Genomic DNA, 21,615 nt, shown 5'->3' with positions numbered 1-21,615 from the left:
AGGTAACTTGAGTTGTGCCACAACTGCAAAGAGATATCTAACTGCGGTGGTGCACCTTTCACAAATTGTGGTGTTCTGCGCCTGGAAATGTACTTCTTTTTATCCTTTTTTTCATTATTTCAGTAACTTAGAAGAACTAAGCTACAGGACCTTACTCCAGAAGCTGTTAAAAAGTCAGACTTAGTTCATCTATTTTATTAGCACCACTGAATGTGACTTAAATTGTGGCTTTAGAAATAGCAGCCTGAAAAACAGAACACAACTACAGAAATTATTGAAAGAAAATAAACAAGAGGAAATAAGGGGTTTAGTACCCTAAATTCCATAGACTTCTTCCTAGGCTTTCTTAACCGCTCACCTAATATCCTTACCTGCTCGATTCTCCATTTTAGTTGAAAGACATTCTCGCGTTGATGTAAGCGGACAGTTCCTGTTGACTACATGTCTCAGGTGACTCAAGTCAAAGGAATTCTAAGAGTGGAGGCATTTGTCTCTCCAGATCTCCATTTCAGATGATATATAAGTAGCATGTGTCTGCAACTTCCTCCTCTTCTCAGGCAAGTAATGCTGCCTCATGGATGTCAGCCAGATCAAAAATGGAGGTCACTTTTTTTTTTTTTTTAAGGCTCATGGCATATCAAGGTTGGCTCTGCTTAGCGTGGAGATCACCTGCCACTAAACATCTTTAGAACGTATGATGAATAGATGCTTATTGCTCTTAAAACACAAACCTGAAAGGGTACTGTGTGGTAACACTCCTGTCAGTCTCCTGGATGAAACCCTTGGGTTAAGAAGAATTCTTGGCCTGTAAAGCAGCAACTTGTTGAGCTCTGTGTGTGTGTATATATACATATAAACAAAAATTAACTTTCAAATAAAATTTGTTCCTGCAGGGTTAAAGCCTAAACAAAGTTTTCTATCTGCAAGCTCAATGTGGTCTTTGAAAACCAACTGTGAGGATTTTTTTTTTTTTTTTTTTTTTGTTTAGCATGTAATTACCGACAGCGATCATTCTGGAAACAACTTAGTTGGCAGTATTGTTGATGAAGAATAGAATATGGTTGGCTCTTCAGCTATAATTCCCCAGGCTGATGTCAATAAATATCCATTTTAATCACCAGTAAAGAAACTTTGGCTGGAAAGATATGATGAATGTCAGATCTTGATAATGTGAAGCAACAAAAGAGCTTTTAAAAAGTTTTTCTAACCAGCACCAGACTTATCTTTTTGATTATATAAGCAGGATTTCTTCACTGTTGTGTTGTTCGGTGCTAATCATAGAGTTACAGGTTCACTCTTTCATACAGCGTATAGAGTACGAACCAAGTAATGTCAAATACCTCAGCAGAGGCTTTGGTGGTGACACGAGGAGAGGACTCCTGAGCCAGACCCTGTATGTCCCCCAAGGGGAGCATCCTTCCTTCACTGGAGGATGTTACTGCTTTGCTGTCGGTGCTCTCCTGCTCTGATCTTCAGGGTGACGGTGCAATTGTCATTAGCTCTTCCCACCGCAGGTCTGTGGCCAGAATTGTGAGCGTGCCGACTGTTACTCCTGTTTTTTTCCTTTATTTCACCCTTCTCCCTGAGGTTAGGGTGCATTAGGAATGTATGTCAAGACGTATAGCCTGTGTGTGCTAAAGCTTGTATTTACTCTTCAGGATCTCCCTTTAAACTGGTTGTTTGACAAATATGACCTAATTAAACTAGCCACTCGTTTTCATGAAGTGTCATACCAGTTAAATAAATGAGTACTACGGTAGGCTGAGAATTGCGTGGTGAGTTCTTCACCTTTTGACAATGGAAGCATCAAAATTAGTGTTTTCTCTCCTTTACCAGCTATAATGTGTTTCCAGAAGGTCTGTTTGTCTCCCCTGCTGAGCTCTAACCCTCTCTGTTCCACTCGATCTCAGCATCCATAATGGTAGGACTGTATCATGCTTCAGTGAATAAATCTGCCTTCGTGGATTGATAACTTCATTTTGGATAGAATTTTTCTTTGTAGGACAGCGTTTAAAATGTTATGAGATGGAAGATGTGACTGTTCACCCTTAAGAGTGACTATGTAGCTAGTTAATCTAAAAACTGCCTTTTAATTATATGTGCTGGAACATTGGCACGGGCATACTGGGTCTGACAAAATCCGCCTTTCTCCATGTTCTGATTTGTGCCCTGGTCAGCAGTAGGAGGGAAGTAAAATCAGGACAAGTACAGGACATCTTCACCTGATGTCTTCCTATTTTATAATGTAAAAAAATAATGTAATATTTTATAATACATGATGACATAGGGATTCCCAGAGCAGTAACTGGTATATAGACAATTGTGGTTGAGTGTTTGCTGTGACACCTCTTGGTGGTTGCCAGAACTGTGAGTCTGTGTTTTGACTTTCCAGTAGAATTCCTTCGTCAGCATTCGCAGGATGCCCTACTGTGCTGTTTCATGGATTTATCCACACAATAAGACACTACCTACCTCTGTGAATATCCTTAGGGCTAACCTTTTTTTTCTTACACTGGGAAGTACTCAGCAGTCTATATGTTCTTAAAGATGTTAATGATAAATAGGAAATAAAATAAACCCATTGTTAGGAAGGGCTGCAGTGAAATTTGCCTTCACTTGTTCCATTTAAAATATTTTTGTGTTTTAAAAAACTGTGTTTCCTGATAAGTTTTTCTATAAACAAGAGTGCTGGAGGAGAGCGCATAGCCAGAAATGACCATGTATTTATATGTTGTGCGCCCAGGTTAGGGTAATGAAGCAATTTAGTGTCTCAAATGTTCATCATGCCCTGGAATGTTCAGTTTATTAACATTTTATGGATAGGCTTTAAGCACAGTTTTTTTCTTATTATAATTAAAAATGCTGAATCGAATGAGGCTATCGTGGTTGTTACTGGTCTTACAGCTTTCCAATAAATTCTATAATACCAGTTCATAGTATTTCATACAAAGATGAGGTAACAGCTAAGGTAATAAGCATTCCTAGAGACTTTTGTAAGATTACATTTTATTAGATCATTTGGCTGATGAGAAGGTAGTTTTCACTTTTGTATAAAATAAATGTTTTTAAAAATATGTTGATACCATTTGTCCTCCCTGATTTAGAAAGAAAGCTTCCTACTTACTGTAAATAAACATGGATTTTTGCAGGTCTTGAGCATTCTAATTTCTTACTGTTTTTCAGCTCTTCAAATGGATATCAGATTCTGTCTCTTCCAGATTTTTCTCAGCTGTTGGCACCTTCTTAAGCAGTATAAGAACTTTGATACTAGTCAGCCTCTGCCCTGTGTGTTTCTAATGCTCTGAATGTTAAGATATCTCTAATCATACAGATGCTGGATAAAGCTAACATCTACCAAAAAGATTTCAGTTACCGGCACCTTCATACTTCATTTGCTTTTTACTTTCTTTTCTTTTCTTTTTCTTTCTCTTCATGCTAATCATTATCTGGCTATGAAAGGATGTCGGCTCATCATTGGGGGAAGGCTTTTGCGAAAAGGTGGGTTTTACATCGTGTTCCAAATATAGTTGGTCTTAGGCTCAGTCCCTCCCTCTCAGTAAGGTCTCCCACGAGTGGAGATGTTCTATTCCATTTCCTTCTGGGTTGAGTAACACCAGGGTGGGGCTGGGGGGAGGAGGAGAGAATGCTACTTTATTTATTTAATTTTTTTTATGAGAGAGGTTGTCTTGTTGGCTTGAAGATGGGTAGTTTTTTTGAGAACCCTCCTTCTATGTGAAAAAACCCACCTCTCTAAAGTATGTAAAAGATTTTGAAATGGAACCTGATGCATGCCAAGATATGGAAGAAAGTGCTGTCTTGCCATGAGTGGATTTCAGGAGGCATTTCTTTTAAAAGAGGTGGTGACTCCGGCTAGCCTGAAGCCACACAAAATGTCCACTCTCTTTGCTTCAGTTCCCAATCTGCAGTATAATGGTCTTCCTTTGCATGAATTTTGGGAATCCCTCAGCCATGGGGAGTGTCATGAACAAGTGTTAACCCTTACACAAAATGAACTTCCAGGAGATACAGTTCACCTACCACAATGTATGGAAAATTACTACAAATAAATGCATGCTTGTTTTAAATCTTATGTTTTTAAGACAAACCCCCTTTCTTATTGAAGCCATATAAATGTGGACCTAGAAAAGAAGCCTGAAACTGAACAGAATCTTTGGAGGTCGAGGGATGAAGGAAGCAAAATCCGTGGAGTTGAGGGTCTGCTTGGGAAAAGACAAATAACCTGCATCTCAATTTAGAGCAGAGGATGCTGTTGCTATTTCTCCAGGCTGAGATTGGAGCTGTTAGTCTGTGATGATGGTTTGGTTGCATCAAAGTAGCTGCTGAGGAAACTACCCTGTGAAGTAGCTGAATACAGCCAAATGCTATACAAGCCAATGCCTGATTTGAACTTTTCCTAGACCATCTATGTTTTTACTTTTTGCCTACACCATTTAGCTTCCCATCTACCTATCATGGCTTCTTGAAAATTGTTTGGGTGGGAGAAGCACTTGTACTCTGTTTTGAGTTTATGCCTTTTAGTACTGTATGCTACCAAGCCCTCTTCTTTCTTCATCCCCATAAGCAAAAGAAAATCCATGTTGAAACTGGGAAGTTGTTTTCTGAAGTTTTTTTAGAACACTTTTGTTCTGTTTGATATAATAATCTTGTATTTGACAGAGGAAGGACTTGCTGATAGATTTGCTTATGTGAAGTGAAATAAAGTCCAAATGAGATGTGCTTGCAAATGGACAGATTTCCACAGAGCAAAACACGACTATGAGCAAGTCAGTGGAGATAACTAAAATGCTTAGGAACATTCAACTTGATATTCAAAAACCACATCTGAAATAGGTCATTTTCTTGAAAAGAAATAATCTGGGTTAGAGTGGAAATGCAAACCTCCATACAAGGAGATAGTGTTAAATTTATCAACACTTGTCCAAATAAGTTCACAGCTGTTAATTCCTCCCTTTAAGTGTAAAGCTAGAAAGCATGAAAAAAAATGATAGGACACAAGAAGTCATTCCTAAACAGAGGACAGTGAAGCTCTCAAGATATGTTTACTGGGGGGTTTACTGTGTGGAATAGAATTTGTTAGTGGAATCTTTCTTTTACCTAATATTGTTTATATAAAGTGGGATATGAGTAAGATGCAGTTGTGAATAACCCGTACACAGGTTCTGTGGTTTGGGAATACATGGTACCCGATGCCCGCATCTCACCTGCCTCATAAGCTAGCTCAGGTTTAACATAGTTCATTAGTTCAGGCACAGACCAGCACAGATGCAGATACACTGTTTTCAGTCTCACCTGTGGGGTTCAAAAGCAACCTACTTGTGGAACGTGTCTGCTGGGGAGCCTGGAATAAGCCCTGCCTGTAGGTGGGCTGGCTCTTGCTGAAGCCATTTGTGTTCCTGTGCCACGTGTGCCCAGCTGTGAAAGGGCTGTGTCTAAATAGTGCTGATATACTTCTTTTTCCGAGGTAGGTTATCAGCTCAGTGTAGTGCAATGTAAGTAGTTCAGCTGTATTCCTGGGATGCTGTACTTGAAGTAAAAGTGAGCCTTCCTCTAATATAGCCAAGAAACATCCTTGTGGCCCTGTACAGAGCATCCTGGTTCCTGATGCTGGGGGTAGCAGTGTAGGAGGGTGTTAACATCTAGCATCAGCAGTTGCTGCTTTTTTCTAGCTGGTCTGGATAACTTGACACTTGAAGGTACCAAAGGAGCTGACGGAGAAGTTCTCTGTGTTGTGTGCTGCAGGGTTTGTTAGAAGTTGAAGGTCGGGGAAGTATAGAGGATTGGCATTGCTGTGCAGTATATGCAGGGTAAATAAGATAGTCTGAACAACCAGCACCAGCCTGGTGTTCAGGGCATGCAAAATAGTGAAATTGCTGATACAGGATTTCCCTGGCTGTAGTAGTTCCTTCAGCTGAGTAACTAGTTGTTTCAAACCGGGACACTAGTCTTGTCCTTCCTTTCCTTGAGAATTATTGATTGATAAATAGTTACCTAGTTGTTATGGGTCTTGAGATATTAGTGAGAACAAGGAATTGTTATCAAGCGTTGAATTTTTACTGGATCTTGTTACGGGTGTACTTCTTGTTCCTACGTCATTTATTAGTGATTTGGAAGAAGTGTATGCTACTGCTCCTGAAAACTAGGATAAAGATTGCACGAATGTTAAATAGGACAGGATGGGCCAGTCATCAAGAACATGTAATAACCTGCATGTAAGGAAATTCTGCGTTTCACTTTAGCCAAATATAAGATCGTGTATTTAAGGAACCAGGAATGAAAGTCATCATGCGTGGTAAGGGAATGGGAAGCAGTAATTTTAAAGAAGAGTTAGAGTCCATGTTGGATGGCCAGATACAGATGGTCTTCTGCCAAGAAGGGCTAGTTCTGTCCATGTAAAATCAGTGGAGTGTTGAACAGAAGATGCGATCTCTGGTGCACCTACTGGTTATATGGCATGTCCAGTTCTAGCATAAGCCCCACAAAAAGATCTTGGAAAAATAAGAGAGGGTTCTGAAGAGAACTATGAGAAATGTTTTCTTGTCTTTAGTCATTCTTGCAGTTCAATATATATACACATATATCTTATTAAGTGAAGGAGTAATGTGATGATAGTACTTAAGTACCTATATGGGAAGTACAAATCTAGTGATAAACCAGTGGTCCGGCAGTACAGAAAAGCTAAAGCCAGATTGATACTAAAACATTATATGCACCACAGCGTGTGTGTGTGTTAAGTAGTAACTATTGAAACAACTTTCCAAGACCTGCTGTAGACTATCGGTAATATTTCTTAAATGAAATGAGTGTGTTTTTAAAAATAATTGGATCACAGCTGTTGCACTCAAATTAACAAACCAAGGAGCTTAAGATGCCAGAGTATATGGTCACAAGGTTATGTCAGGTTATTAAACAGAGCGTGAAACTGGCCTACTGTCATGCAAGCGTGGATTTGTTCCTTTGTGCCTCTACCATGGTTGTTAGCTCTTGAGTTATGATCTCACATCCTTTTGCTGCAGTGATTTTCAGACAGTGTTGCTGTAATGCCAGATTTTCAGTTGTTCCTGCTGGGTTTCAGCAAGAGGAGTAGTAGAAGAGCAAGATCTGGGATTTCTGGGATGACTGTGAACTTAGTGTGTCATCTTCTGTTTAGCCAGACATTTGTTCCACATTTGCAGACTACTGAGCATTTCTAACTACTGCTTTAATTAGTGAAGTTGGTACATAGACCTCAACTATGAGTTGAGATCTAAGGGACGTGAGCAGTCCCTTAGTCTCTTTCATAAACAGGCTATCAGGAAATGAAAAAGACTTTACTGTTATCTTAACCATGGCATCTAATGAATAAAGACTATTATAGATATGATATATACCCATTCATTTTTACAGTTAATAGCTGTTCAGGGAAACTGAGTGAAAACAGATTTCAGACAGTATCTCAGGTCTTTGTAACTGGTGCTCAGCCTATTAATATCTGAGGTTTCTATACGTTAGGTAAGATTGCTTCCCTTGTTCTCCAGGCCTTCCAGGCTGTGAGGCTTTGTAGGAACAGGAGTCTAATATGAAAGAAAAAAAACAACAACCACCTTTTATTATTTTATCAGTAGTATTAAACTGTCCAATAAGGGTGAACATTTTACTGTGTGTCCTTTTGGAAAAGCTTTGTCCATGTCTCCTTTCCAAAGGCTTTCCTGCTCTAGTTAGGCACAGTAATGCAAATAAGAAATAGTATCAAATACCTCCGTGTTTCAGAACCGATTCTTCAGTCCATGTAGGTTACAAAAATGCTCAACTGTTGCTGCAGTTTAGGTGATGTTCCACTTGCTCTTTACCAGGGGATGAAATGGAAATTGTGTTATAAACTGGGAGCCTCTGTTGTCTCCCATGAGAGCAAAGTTCAACGTGAATCTGAAGTTCGTGTTGGATCCTTTGAAGGTTTCTTCAAAGGAGTCGCTAACGTTTTTGAATGTTGTATACTTCTCATCATTGATGTGTTTTGTCTTTATTTCTCAGCCTTATCTGTGTGTGTTTTTCTTGCAGCATGCATCCCATGGAGATGGACGGCAGGAAGTTTCCTCTCGAACTGGGCGCTCTGGAGCTCGCTGCAGGAGCTCTATAGCTTCCTGCACGGATGAGCAGCAGAATATTGGAAATTACAGACTCCTTAAAACGATTGGAAAGGGGAATTTTGCAAAAGTAAAACTGGCAAGGCACATCCTAACTGGCAGAGAGGTAAAGTAGTATGGGTGTAAACAGTAGTGAATTGCAGTAGGTGTGAAGGTTGTCTTAGAATAGCATCATCTAAGTCTGTGAACATTTAGCACATTTTACTAGAGATACTGCCACTGATGTAGAAAACTACAGAAATGGAGAACTGTATTTTTTCTTTTTTAGTAATGATTACAAAACAATTTATCTGGAAAATGGTCTCTTAAATTTGCATTTTTGACAAGTCGCTGTCCATTAAATTGGGTTCAGGTTTGCTACTGGAATTCTCTGCTAAATCCTCCATTCGCAAAAAAAGGGCTCAATATATAGCAATTAAATAAGCTTGCTGGAAAGGCTGCCTCTTGGTGTCTCTGTGCTGCACAGTTCAATGCTGTATTGGAGGGGATGTCAGGAATGAGAACTAATATATCTTCTTGATTGTGGTCTGAGTAGCCCAAATGCAGTATTTTCTTGCCAAAGCAATGTATCTCCCAGGAATTCTGCCAGTGTTTTGCAGTGCTTGGAAGCTTTGGGAAGACACCGCAGTTTGTTCAGAGCCGGTTTGTGTGTCACTCGGTGTTGGCGTAGGCAAGCTTCCTCTTCTATCTCTTCATAGTGTCTAACTCAGCTCCATAATTAGTTTCTGCATGCCATTACAATGTAATTAATAACTTGCACTTAATGAGGGTTCTGATTTGGTGAGCTCTAGTCCTGTTTGCTTGTTACAAGAAGGTGTTTCTTGGTGCTGCTTTATTAATAGCAACTCTATGTACTGAAAGAGGGAGAAACACCTTGTTGACTTTTTCTTGCCAGACCTGTCTAATGAAGTAAATATTTGCCGATACCGGCAAGGACTTTTAGAAGGCTCTCTGGCTGACTGCAATGCTTTAAAAGAATTTACTTTTTCTGAGCTAATACGGAGTTCAGTAGCACTATGAGGAACAGAGGGAACATCATTTTGCAAGAGTTGTTGGGAGGGATTTTTTTTTATTGTTACTTTTTTTTTAACTGACGGTTCTGGTGATCAGCTGTAGTCTTCTGGTGTTAAAGTTAGTGCATGTTTGTAGACAAAGTTTTTGGTTAACTGCTTTCCAGTTGAGTTCCCTTCTCTTTTTACTGATACTTAACACAGGAAATGCAAGTACTTGGTTAGTATTTCTTTGCTATTATTATAGATATAGGATTTGGAGATAGGTATCATGTCACACGTTGCTTTGCAAAAATTAAACTACATTTTCTTTTACTTGCACATAATGAACCAGAGCTCAACAGACAGTTATTTTTGTTTGAAATTTCAACAAATAAAGTGAAAGTGTAAAATCTTTGGCCAAATTTGGAAAGATTTAAGTATTAAGTTTCTTTAACTCTGACTAGATGTCATTGAATCAGTTCAGAGCATAAATACGTTCCGGGTCGTGGCCATTGGTCCTGGCTGCCTAGAATGAGGGGCATTCCTTTGAATGCTAGTTTTATAAAAGTATCTTGAAGGTTTTTTAAACTTTTTTTTTTTCTTTGTAGGAGAGATGAGTAAAAGTTTCTCTTCTTGCTAGGTGATCTCTTGATAATAGTTACATATTTTCGATGTGTGTGACCAGAATTCTTCACAGTATTCTGGATAACAATTTCCCCAGTGTCATCAACGTACCCTTGCAGAAGTATTTATCCAATTAATCTTTAGATTGTGCTAACCTTTTTCATGGCTGTGACATTGATGTGTTTTGGTTGTGATCAGCAGCAGCACCTTGTACTTTGTTGAATCTCACTTTTTCTTTGCAAACTCATGTCCAAGGTTGTTTATATCAGTTTTCCATTGTATTTGATGGTGCCTCTTAACTCCTTCAACAGACTTAATCATTCTGGTTTGACTTCCTGTGCCAAAGCCCCTGATAGAGATACTAAACAGGATTGGTCCCAACTCTTGTCCTTGAAAAACTCCTGGTACCTCTTTAGACTTCTTTTTTTTTTTTTTTTTAATTAAAAAAGCTCTGTGCACATTTCAGCTTATCTAGTTCAATAATTTCCATGCATCCTCCTAGATGAGGCTTTACAGTAGTCTAGATAGTCATATCTTGTGTGTTTCCATAGGGCACAATTAACTGTAGGAAAATCTGTTGCATTTAACCCTTTTGTCTGTTTCCCTATTTTTTCCCTGCAAGTTTTGAGCTCAAGAATTCTGTGGTAACTGGCTCTCCTGGGGAAAAAAAAAAAAAAAGTTTGATAACTTCTAAACCTGTGCTGACATTTTGTTCTTGATAGGTGTTAGAAATCTGTGCTACAAGAATGCTTTTTTTTTTTTGCTTTTTTTTTTTTTCTTTAAACCTGCCACTCTTAATAATTCCGGGATAATGTTCTAAGTCTGACCTCAGCCAGACGGCACTCATCTTCCTGAATTTGTGATTTGCTGCTTTACACACTCATTCCTCCTGGCTGTCCTGTCTTAGTTCCTGTTCTTTTTTCCATCTTATGTACCAGAATCCAAAATAAAATGCTTAGTTTCGGGAGTTACACGTCAATGAGTTTTCATTTCTACTATATCCTTGCTGTGTTTGAACCCTACTTACCTTCTCGTTATCTATGTGGCTATTCTTAATGTCCTTTTAAGTGCCCAGTTCAGTTTTACTTTATGGCAATTCTGCTTTATATCTCTGCCCTGATTAACTTCTAAATCATGCAACAGATCAGCACTTTTCTGTTACTTCTTGGGAGGAGGGTATGTTTGTTCAAGCATTCTTTTAGGGTAGTTGCTCATCTCCTTACATCTGGAGTCCTTCCCCATGAATTTTCCTCTTGCTTGAGATACAGCTTTGGTGTTTCCAGCTGGAGTAAGTTCCAGGACTCTTTCGTTTCCATCTTTAGTGTGTCCGCAGGATATATGATGAGAGCCCAGCCTCAAATTACAGAAAGGGTGGTGAGAACATCAGCTTAACTTGGGGGGGGTTGAATTGTCCTGCCGAGGAGTGTGTGGCTTTCTGCTCACAACAGAGGTGTGGAGGGTGGGTTAAGCTTCACTGCTCCAGAGCCGCTGTTTGGAAACACACTCCTTTGAGATCCTCTGCTGAGGAGAGTATTATTTGTAGTCTGCCTGCCTTTTCGAAACCAAGAGTCTTTATTGTAAATCTGCTTTTGTTAATTCTTTGGGTTTTAAGCCATGTATTTTCTGTTGTAATTTATCAAGGGTTATTTCCTTTGACAAGCTCTCCATACTTGCCAAAATTAATCTAAAAGATAAAACTACCTTTTGCTGTTACCAAGGTGGTTGGAATCATAGCCAAAAATACATGGATCCTTCTGTTCGTTAAAGGCATGTGTTCAGTTAATAGCCAAGAAGTTGAAGTTTCCTAGTGAGACAGGATTCTTTCCGGATCCAAGTCTGACTCCAAGGAATCTATTGTCATATTTCTTCTATTCTTTCCTTGGAAAAAGTGAAATTTAAGAGGGAGAAACCATTCTGAATGGTAGCATTTTGGCCAATTTGCTCAGTGTCTCAACTTCTGATTGCTTTAACTCCCTCATTCATGTCATGTAGGGGGAATGTTTTAAGTCATGTTGTTGTGAATGGTGAAAGCGAAGTTAATTTTAATTCTACTAACGATCTCGCACAGAATATCATGGCTGATGCAGTGGTGTAACAGTGTAGGTGGGCTTGCATTCCTCCAGCATTGGCCATAGCACACAATACTTGAAACTGTTCCAGATTCGCTTTGTGTAAAGAGAGCAAAGTTTCTGGTTTGGAAGGCAATTTGATGCTTTATTAACTGTGCTTAGTAAAACAGAGGATTTTCTTTCTCAGGCTGGTCAAAACTATTCTGGAGGGCAGGTTCCCCTTGCCTGTGATTTGGAAACCTTATCAAGGCACCTGAAATTGCTCCCTGTTCTGATGATGGGTTCGAGCTCTCAAAGTCAATGTTAACACATTGTACTCTCAGTGTTGATGTGGGTAGGAATTCTCTAAATTCATCCTGCCTTTAAGGCTATAATTAGCGCACCAAACAGGCCTGGGAGTCTGCCTTTCAGAAGAGCGAGGTGTGTACCTTCCCTGTATCTCCACGGGTTTGCCAGCGTCAGGGTCCTCTCTGATCATCTGGCACCAACACACGGTGTGAGAGGGGAGCTGTGTTTCGCAGAAACCCAATACCTTAAGACTTTGTGGGTTGAAACGAGTTTAAGTCTTTCAAAGATTGACTGGAATGGTACAGCTCAACACAAGTGCAACTTTTTCTGAGTGGAATGCACTTACCAAGCAAATGGCTGTCTTCTGTGGCATGGGTAGTCTTGGGACACCAGGTGTCCTTCAAATAATGTTATCTACTGTTGACAAAGGCAGTGGTCACTCTACATCTAGTATGAATGTGTAAGAGATTGCAGGAATTGAATATCTTTGTTACCTTCACGACAATAGTTCAATGGGCATAAAGGTAGAGATAAAAATCTTTCTTGGTTTTGTACACAGCTGCTAATATAAAAATACCTATTGCTTAATATGTTTATCTCGTTTGTATTTTTGAAGTGATTTCTCAAGGTTTTGCAATGGAATTTTGCCTCAGGAAATAGTGATCTTTAATTTCAGGAGCACTCCTTAGAAGAAAATACTCCTCAAAGCAAAAGTATTCTTAGGTGGCTTCTTGGTGACGTCTCCTTGTATCTTGCATCTAGAAGGGCTCAAAATAAATCTTGAATCTCAGTTTCAGAAAACACCGTATCCATCATATAATTCTGTGATGCACCCAAGTGTTGAACACTGTTCCCCTCTTTCCCTCTTCATCATGATGATCCATCCCCTGTGTTTTTGCACTTGAATGTAGGGATATAATTTTGCTTTGATGTAAGATATTCTTTATTCCATATGTTGCCAACCTCACGTTAACGGGATGGCAAAGATAGCACAAAGCCATGCAGGGAAATGGGGAGCTGTGGCATGGGAAGGAGCAACAGCTATTGCTTGAGCCAAAAATTCAAGGGGAATTGAAAGCCCTTGCTTTGCACCCCTGAGGTATTATAATCAGCTGAGTTGCAGCATCTTGCCTCTTTGAGAGGCACCATCTCCTTGGCTTCTGTAGAGTTTCTTCTGGTATGTTGAGTCTCTAATTTAGAAAGGAAAAATACCAATTGGCATGTAATTCTAGAAAGATTCCCATTTCCTGTTGTAACTCATCCTGTATCCAAATTGCATTGCACTGACGCTCATCTCTCTTGCCTGTTCATTGTCTCAAATCTTCAGGTTCTGACTAGTTACCGTAGGGAATTTCTCTTTTGATTCTTTTGTGAAATTTTTATTTTGCTCTTTAATATTTCTCTACAGTATTAACTGAAAAGATTAGAACCAGTAAAAGAATGAATGTGCCCAACTTCTTGTACTGTAGCCAATGGGTATTTGTTAATGCAGAAGTGATACTTCATTTCATATCACCAGGGAGCAAATTGACACAAATAATCAGTGAATTTCCAAAGGTGAAGTTAGTTCTTGAAAAATCTCTATGGAATTACTTTCAATTTGCTCTGAAATCTCTGCTTTTAGAAGCATCTTCACAAGCTGCCAGTGCCCTGCCAGTGCTGTGTAATCTGTTGTGTAATTATAATGTGTAAATATTATTTGTAGCACGCTGCTCTCTGTCGGGGCACTGTCTGGTGTGGGAGCTTCCACTCTAATTGTGATGGTCTTAATGTCAAGCAAAAGACTAAGTGAGCTTCTTGTCTTAATGCGCTTAAAATACTAGGGGTTTTTCCACTCTCCTGTTTAGTTTGTTGCAGTAGAAGTAAAGTACGCTTTGGCTGTTAATTCCAAACATTTTTAGTTTAGATATAATTACATAATTTGCTGAAGAAACTTGAGTGGGTTTTGTGCAATTTTCATATTTTCCATTTCTGTTAATGGATTTGACCATCTTGTAATAACGCTGCATTGTTCATATGGAAAATACTGATTATGAACTCTTCCTTTAGGTTGCTGTAAAAATAATTGACAAAGCACAGCTGAACCCAACTAGTCTACAAAAGGTAGGTTTTTACATTTAATCTTTAAACTGTATTGTAACTCATTTTGTGTCACCACCTCCTTCCTTTAACCCTGAATGCCTGTGCTGGAGAACCTGAAGCATTGCATACCTTGCACACATCTGACTACTGTATTTAATAACTAGTTTTGTAACAGATATTTTTGACAGCGCTGCAGTTGTTCAAGATGAACTCGTAGAGAGCTGTAAACTGAGAGAACAGTGGTGTTAGCCACTTCCTTTGTCTCCCGAGCACAGCGAACTCTGTAGAGAGGACATTCGTGGTTTGGTATCGTGTCCCCTGTGTCCTTTGTGCTAGTCACTGTGTTAAACTTTAAAAATACAAAGCTTGTCTTCTGTCCTCTTAAACCAGCCTTGAAAATACTGCCTCTGGACTGAAGGCCGAGCAGTATCTATGCCTTTCACATAGTTTGCAGCAGAAAAGGTGCTGTGGTTTTGTGGAACAAATGGGAGCATGGCTATCCTGGTTTCTTCCCTCTAGCCTCAAATGTTTAATGTGCTGTTAGAGTTGTGTCGCCTTATCTATTTTAGTAAGTAGTGATAAATCCTACTCTTTCATCAAGCAACCAGTCTGCTTTGGAGTGCCTGCAGGAAGTACGTTTAAATGTCACTTTTACCTAGGACTTTTCTAACCCTGTCCTTTTAAGTGCTGCTGTCAAAGGCTTTTTATTTACTTTTGAGTACTTTGATAAAAAAAACCTCCCTGCAATATTTCTGTTTGAACGAGAGAATACCCAGAACTTACCTGCAAACAAATCGAAATAGCGTGACCAGAGTAAACTGGAGAATACATACATTTGGATTTTATACAAATACTATAAAGATCTTGCGGCTGGATGTTTTTATCAAAATTAATGGTGCAAAAGTAAATTGGAAAAACACACAAATTCTTCCATTGTGCAGTTTGGTTGAGAGGCAAAGAGTAACCTATAGAAGAAAGGCTCTGTCATCTGAGCAGGTAGGAGCTTCCTACTGACTCTGTAGACTGGGTAAAAGTACATAAAAGCGGTTCCAGCTTTCTCAGAATTTTTTTCAGCTTAATCCCTGAGGTTATTGGTAATTTCTGGGTAAGCAGGGAGGAAATGAAATGCAAATTAGGTAATATGATGGATTAGATAAAGTTGATTTGAGTGGCAGATCTGGGCAACTTTGAGTACCTGAAAATATTGTTAAATGCTTGAAGCACTTGGAAGAGAAACAAAAGCTGTGTGGTACGAAGGGGAGGGGTTAGGGCATGGGAAAAGCAGTCAGAGAAAAGTAGAGAGGCCGTGTTTTCAGACAAGTATGTAAAATCTTAATCCTCCAAATGGTGTTGTTTTGAGATTGGGCCGTAATGCTTAGCTGGAGCTCATATTGAGGTACAAAGCAAACCTTTCCCAAGTCGCAGGTGTTCAGTTGGCAAGGCCACAAGCTGGAAGTGCGCTTGTTGGCCCTTTTGGTTCCTGGATTTCAGCCTGCTCAGTGTTCGCTCGTGTTGTGATTTCATTTTTATTTACAATTTATAAAATTAGGTTATAAAGTGTGATTTGTAAATTGGTCTTGCCTACCACTAGGTTTTTTAAATGAGAGTCTGGAAGAATAGTGCAAAACAGCAGGGTAGGAATCAGATCAAATTTGGGGGGTGAGATTGCTAATGTGCTCTTCTCCCTAAGCTCGTTTGTTACGTGAGCACAGGAAAAAAATTATCGAGATATATCAGTGTTCTCAATTCAAAAATGGAAAGTAATTTCCTTGAGGTTAAATGCCTGTTTGTCACAGTAAGCCGAGTGAACGCACAATGCGTTTCTTAACAATTTTGCTTTACCGAGGCTTTTTTTGCAAACCTTGCCCCTTTTCCCCCAGCAGCGTGTTTGAAGCCAACTGCGCACGCGACCTGTAGATGCAGGGGAAGCTTAAGATGGAAGTGCTTCTGATCTTGCACTTCTGGAGAGAGCGATAAAATATTTGAGGTATGGTGGGGAGGGAAGGGCCCTGCCGAGAAGAGGGTGTGGTGTGTAGCGTCTCAGCTGCGGTGTAGCTGCATACCCTGCTCGTTCCCGAGGTGGGGAAACAGATGGTGATTAAGGCTGCCGGTTCTGATTTCTTTGTGTTACGCCTTCCACACCGATACTTCAGCTGCCAGAAAGAAGTTAACCTCGTTAAGGGCTTGCTTTGCTTTCTGGAACAGTAATTCTTGGTATGTCCTCGCAGTAAGCTCCGGGCGGCTGCGGTCCTGACAGCCCAACGTTCAGCAGCGCGGCTCTTCGGAAGAGTCAGGTTTCTTGTCTGCTGCTGAGGAAGTCTGTGGTAGCCACATGCAGCTACTCTTAACTGTTGTTTTAGGACCCAATTACTACTCTGCTACTCTTGCTTAGTGAAGAGGAAACTGTAAGCGGTACTTCCCTGCTTTGAAAGAAAAGGGAATTCTTAGAGCTTTTTTCCCATGCTGGTGGTGTTAGTCATAATCACTGTTCTCCACAAATGTACTTGTGTACCCGGTTCCAATGAGTATTGGCCTCGCTGGAAACAAGTGCTGATGCTACAGTAGTTCACTTCCTCCTAGACAAAAAAAAAAAAAATTTGTTTGTTTTTGTTTCTTTTGAATTAGCAATGCCATTATATGCAAGGGTTTTTTTTTACCAAGCCCGTGTAATAGCACTTAATCACTTCTCATTTTCTTTTTTTAGAACCCTGCTCCCCAGCCAAATAGTTTTGTTCATTATGTGCAGATGTTTTGCCACTTGTTTGGGCCATTTTTTTGCTAAAGCTTTTTAGAGTTTTTAAACACCAATTTTAACATAGACTCTGTCCTTTCTGACCACGGTTCAATCAGTATTTTAAAAACTGCAAGAAAAGGATGAGACTTTAAAATGCCCAGGCTTTTCTGTTTATAACAAGTATTTTTTTTCTTTTTTCACATTGTGGTTTGTTTGAGGCAAACTCGTTTAAAGGCTTCCTGCTTGAGGCTCCTAATTATATGCAGGGCATATTTCAGTGGGGGGTTTTCTGGAGTAGCCTAATACACAGGTAAAGCTTGAGCTGGCTTGGGACAATATCTCATGGAAAGCCCCCCCGCTCTGGGGGTAAGGAGTCCAGGATATGCTCTGCCTCTGATGAGTGTACTGACTTGCTTTTTAGCAAACTATTTCAGTATTTTTTAAAATCATTTGTTACCAAAACTCTTGCAATAGCTAATGCAGGAACATTTCTAATCTGTCTTTCGGTGTGTTCAAGGAGACTTGGCTTAAAAGATGGGTCCTTCTTCCCTCCACTCCCTTGTTGCTTCGGATATGTCAGCATAATAAAGTAAAATTGATTCAAGATCATTACTCAGTATGTGTCTCTGCTTCCATTGCTGGTTTGCTGGGTTTTTGTTACTCAGTTTGTTGGCTAGCAGCACTAATTAGATGTAATTCTTTTCCCATATCTAACATGGCTTACAGTCAAAGGACCAGACCACAACAAAGCTAAAAGCCATTTGTTTGGCAGACTAAGGATGTTTGTCTTTGCCTAGAAACATTTGTAGAGCTCCTGTTGACGGAAAATGAGCTGTTCAACAAGTTGGGAGTAGTTTTTTCATCTCGGTATTAGAAATTAAAATGATAAGCACTGTTTTCAGTTGTTTGTCTGTGTTTATGGTCTCATTATAACAAGTAAGTTCCTAAAACTAAGATGTCTATGTTCTGTATTGAGAACCTTCATGTTACATCTGATGTTAAACCACCTTCTGTGTTCCTGTGGTAGAGAACCTCAGATGAGTGGGCTTTTATCATAACTGGCTGTTTGCAATGAATTTTACGGTGTGGTGATAAGTACTACTTCATTTGCTAGAACTTGATGCACATAATGTTTTGGGGGAATGAAATCTGGGAAGCCTTTTTTCAGCGTTCTGTGTGGAAGTTGTATGATGTTTTATGTTGTATTCCTCTATCAGAAACAGACCATAATACAAGTCAAGCACTTGCAGATATCCCTGTGAAAGTTGCTGTCTGTGTCACAGTGCCACACATAACGTTTAGACTGACTAGGGGAGCACAACCTGAAGTGTATTTATATACCTAAAATTATAATAAAAATTTTGGTGGTAGTTGTATCCTATTCTCAAGCATTTTTATTTTTAATTTTCTCTGAGACAAAAATAGTCTTTTTTTTTAAAAAAAGCTTGTTTCTGGCCACTCACTTTAACAAATGGCTCATATGTAGAAGCTACTTTTTTGACATGCTTCGTTTGGGTTAGTAATGCAGAGTACTCATCTTGTGGACCAACGTTGTATTTAGAGCAGCCCAAAACATTACATGAGCTTGATTTTATCATATTAGACCATCAAAGTGTACAGTGTACAATGGAGGAAGTAGCTAGCTCCAGCCAAGGCAGCATACTTTATTAAAAAAAAGTAAGAGTAATGAATATATTCATTTACATGATGGTATTGTGACTTTTAGCCTCATTTTTACTTTCTTATTTGACGATGCCCTTGGTTGACTCTCCTTGTTTGGTGGCACCAGTTATGACTGCGTATATTCACATACTTAATCCTATGAACATATCTCTTTTTTTCAGGTGGGGAGGGTGATGATAAATAGGCTGATGGCTGAATAACAGCCAAGGTCTTCATCTGAGCAGCAGTGGAGTTGTCCTTGGTGAGAGTCTGACTCAATGGGCTTTATCTGAGTGTTGGGGGTGGAAGATACCAACAATGAATTGAGAGCAAATTAAGCAAACTGTCTTCAGAACTTTAAAATCTGACCAGAGGCTTTCAGTTACATAAACTGCGAGTTCATAAGTATTAATAGAATATTAATACACCAGTTCAGCTGAACTGATTGAAAAGTAAGGAAAAAAAACACCTTATAGATTCAACTGCTTTTAAATTTCTGATGATCAGGTAAAGTTGATGAAGTAGTCTACATTGTCTAATTAGATATGAAAAATCTCCAGAAATAACACAGTTCAGAGGGAAAAAAACCCAAAACCCATTTACTTATCTCTCTGGGTGAAAAATAAAACATGCATTTGTAGTTTTTGAAACTGTTTTTCATGGCCAAAAATTTACTTGATCAGTCAGTCCTAATTGCATTTAAGCAGCTTGTCATCTAGCAAAGTGTCAAGCATAGACCTGGATAATGATAATGAGATAAAAGCATTTGGAAAACTGTTTGGTTTTACTCTGTGTTGAGGTAGTGTGCCATTCGCCGCTGTGGCTGTAGCACGGGGAAGGTGGTCTGTTGGGCAGCACAATGGGGGTTTCTCCCCAAATCTTAGCCTTCACAGAAACATCGGAAAGCAGAGAATGATTAGAACAACTGGTCTCCAAATTGTGATTTTTCCTTTCCTATTTATTTAGTTATTTAAATCTCACTGCCCACATTTTCTTTTAATAAAAGACACAAAAGCACAAGGTTTTTTTGTTAACTCTTTGGTTGTTTTCTGTTTGTTTCCTGTGTTTAACTTTTTTTTTTTCTTTTATTGAGTAAGTGCACCTACAGGTTTTTGAGTCACTAGTAATATGTGTAGACATATTAAATGTCTTCACTTTATCTGAAATCTGACCTGAGGCAAATCTTGCAGCAGCGCTTTTTGCTTCCTTACAGTTAGTAACAACGCTGTTAACTCTTTTTTGCAAAACTCTTTTCTTTTCTCCCACGTCTGCATTCCTGCAGAGCTGTGGACTTTGGTTCTGCTTCAGCCTCTTTACATTAAGTTCAAGATGATCTGTTATGTTGCTGGTATTCCTGTAGAAGTTGGTTTATAATAAGACCTCTTGATTACTCCTGCTTTTTGAAACATGCTGTTAGGAAGAAGAAATTGAGGCTTAAGAAGTATGGGGGGAGCTGCGGAGGGAGAACAGGTACACACTTGGCCGTAATATAGCATGCAGCCTAAAAAGATAATTCTTTGGGTTTTCTGAACACAATAGTATTTGCACTTCAAGTTCTTTCATAATATTTTTTTTAATCTTGGGTCTTTTCTGGGAGAAGTGGGACTACATTTACTTCATCTGCTATTAACCAACTTCATTAAAAAGCAATGTTTTATATTGCAGTAACAACACCTGTGGCATTTTTAGTATTACCCTTACAGTTTATGTGCATCTTTTAATTGTCTTTTGCAGAAGAGGGTTTTCAGAGGTGAAAATAATTATCAGCTGATCAGTAACAGACTGCTTTCATTTGTGGTTTGTTAAATGTCATTGACGTATTATTGTCCAGTTGCAGGATGGCAGAGTTTACTCTGTGTGACAGGCAAAGTTGAACTCTTTGGAAATAACTGCTCAAGCGAGACCCTCTTTCCATGAGTCTTGGTGTCAGGAACAAGATCCTGACAATGAGTCTGTGGCCTCTGGATGCAGCACCGTTCATCTAACGTGATGCTGCAGCTTGAAACGGGCAGTTGTACTCCCTCATCACCCATCCTGCCAAAATAGATGTGCTAGGGCAGGCAGGGGGTTTTCTGCAACAGAAAACTAAGAGATGGAGTCTTTTAGTTCGGGGGATTTATGTGTTTTGTGAGATTTTCTATTGAATTCATTCCTGGACCTTGTGCCTCAGTCTGGGTTTACACCAGGGCTTATGTAAAGGGAAGCGGCACGACCCTGTTGCGTAGGGAGGTGGATGGGGAAGAGGGTGGGAGCAGGCTGATCCCTTTGAGACTGTACCCCTGAAGTAATGGTCTTTCTTCTGTCTGCTGGGGATTGTTGGGTCGGGAATACACTGTTTGTCTTCTGCCCTGTTAATTTTGGCAAGTACGCTCAGCGTGTTGTACTGGCCGAGCAGGCTCAGAGGCTGGATGTCTGGCAGGGAGAGTCAGTGGAACTGTGGTGACAAACCCAGGACTGGATGCTACTGTGTCTCAGTCAGCTTGCAGGAATGCTTCTGAAGGGCTGAGGGGGAGCCTTGCCTCCCCATCTCTCCTTAAAACTTGCTCCTTGGTGGTGATGTTGGGTAACATTTTTTGTGTGATATAAGCAGGTGGGGTTTTCCCCCTGTGAATTCCTGTTCTACCACAGTAATTGCCTGGCTTTAATGAAGTACGGAAGAGTGATGAGTTCATACCAGTAACACAGTGCAGTGGTCTTCAAAAGGTGTTCTGGTGGGGGTTCACGAAACTTTGGAAACAGTATTTTCTGTATAAGGGTGAACAATTGTGTGAGATGTACTGGCCAGCAAGAAGCTGCGTGGGCTTGTAATGGTCTGCTGGCCCCAAAAGTCTTCAAACCACAGTGCTAAGATCACTTCTCTCTTGAGTTATCTGGAGCGCTTTGTGGGTGCTTTCACCTTTTTAAGGGTTGGTTTGTTTGGGGCGGGGTCTTAAAAGAAGCAAGCACTTACCTCTTACCTCCAATAAGTGCTTATTTAATGAACTCTATTGAAATGCTAATAGTAATGTTTGCCCTTTGTGTTT

At 39.7% G+C, this 21,615-nt stretch overlaps 1 protein-coding gene across 10 annotated transcripts in view; it reads left to right on the top strand.

The window, feature by feature from the left end:
- Positions 1-21,615, top strand: part of MARK3 (microtubule affinity regulating kinase 3) — a 63,255-nt gene that overhangs the window by 5,258 nt on the left and 36,382 nt on the right. For 8 of the 10 annotated variants that reach the window (XM_074149452.1, XM_074149459.1, XM_074149450.1 and 5 more), the window contains exons 2-3: positions 8,056-8,247; positions 14,164-14,217. In XM_074149452.1, the coding sequence (XP_074005553.1) occupies positions 8,056-8,247; positions 14,164-14,217 (246 nt within the window). The remainder of the gene's footprint in view (positions 1-8,055; positions 8,248-14,163; positions 14,218-21,615) is intronic. The other 2 variants (XM_074149456.1, XM_074149453.1) reach the window with 1 other exon arrangement.

The sequence above is a fragment of the Numenius arquata genome, chromosome 6 (assembly GCF_964106895.1).
Source record: "Numenius arquata chromosome 6, bNumArq3.hap1.1, whole genome shotgun sequence".
NCBI classification, from domain to species: domain Eukaryota; kingdom Metazoa; phylum Chordata; class Aves; order Charadriiformes; family Scolopacidae; genus Numenius; species Numenius arquata.
This window is presented reverse-complemented; position numbering and strand designations above follow the sequence as displayed.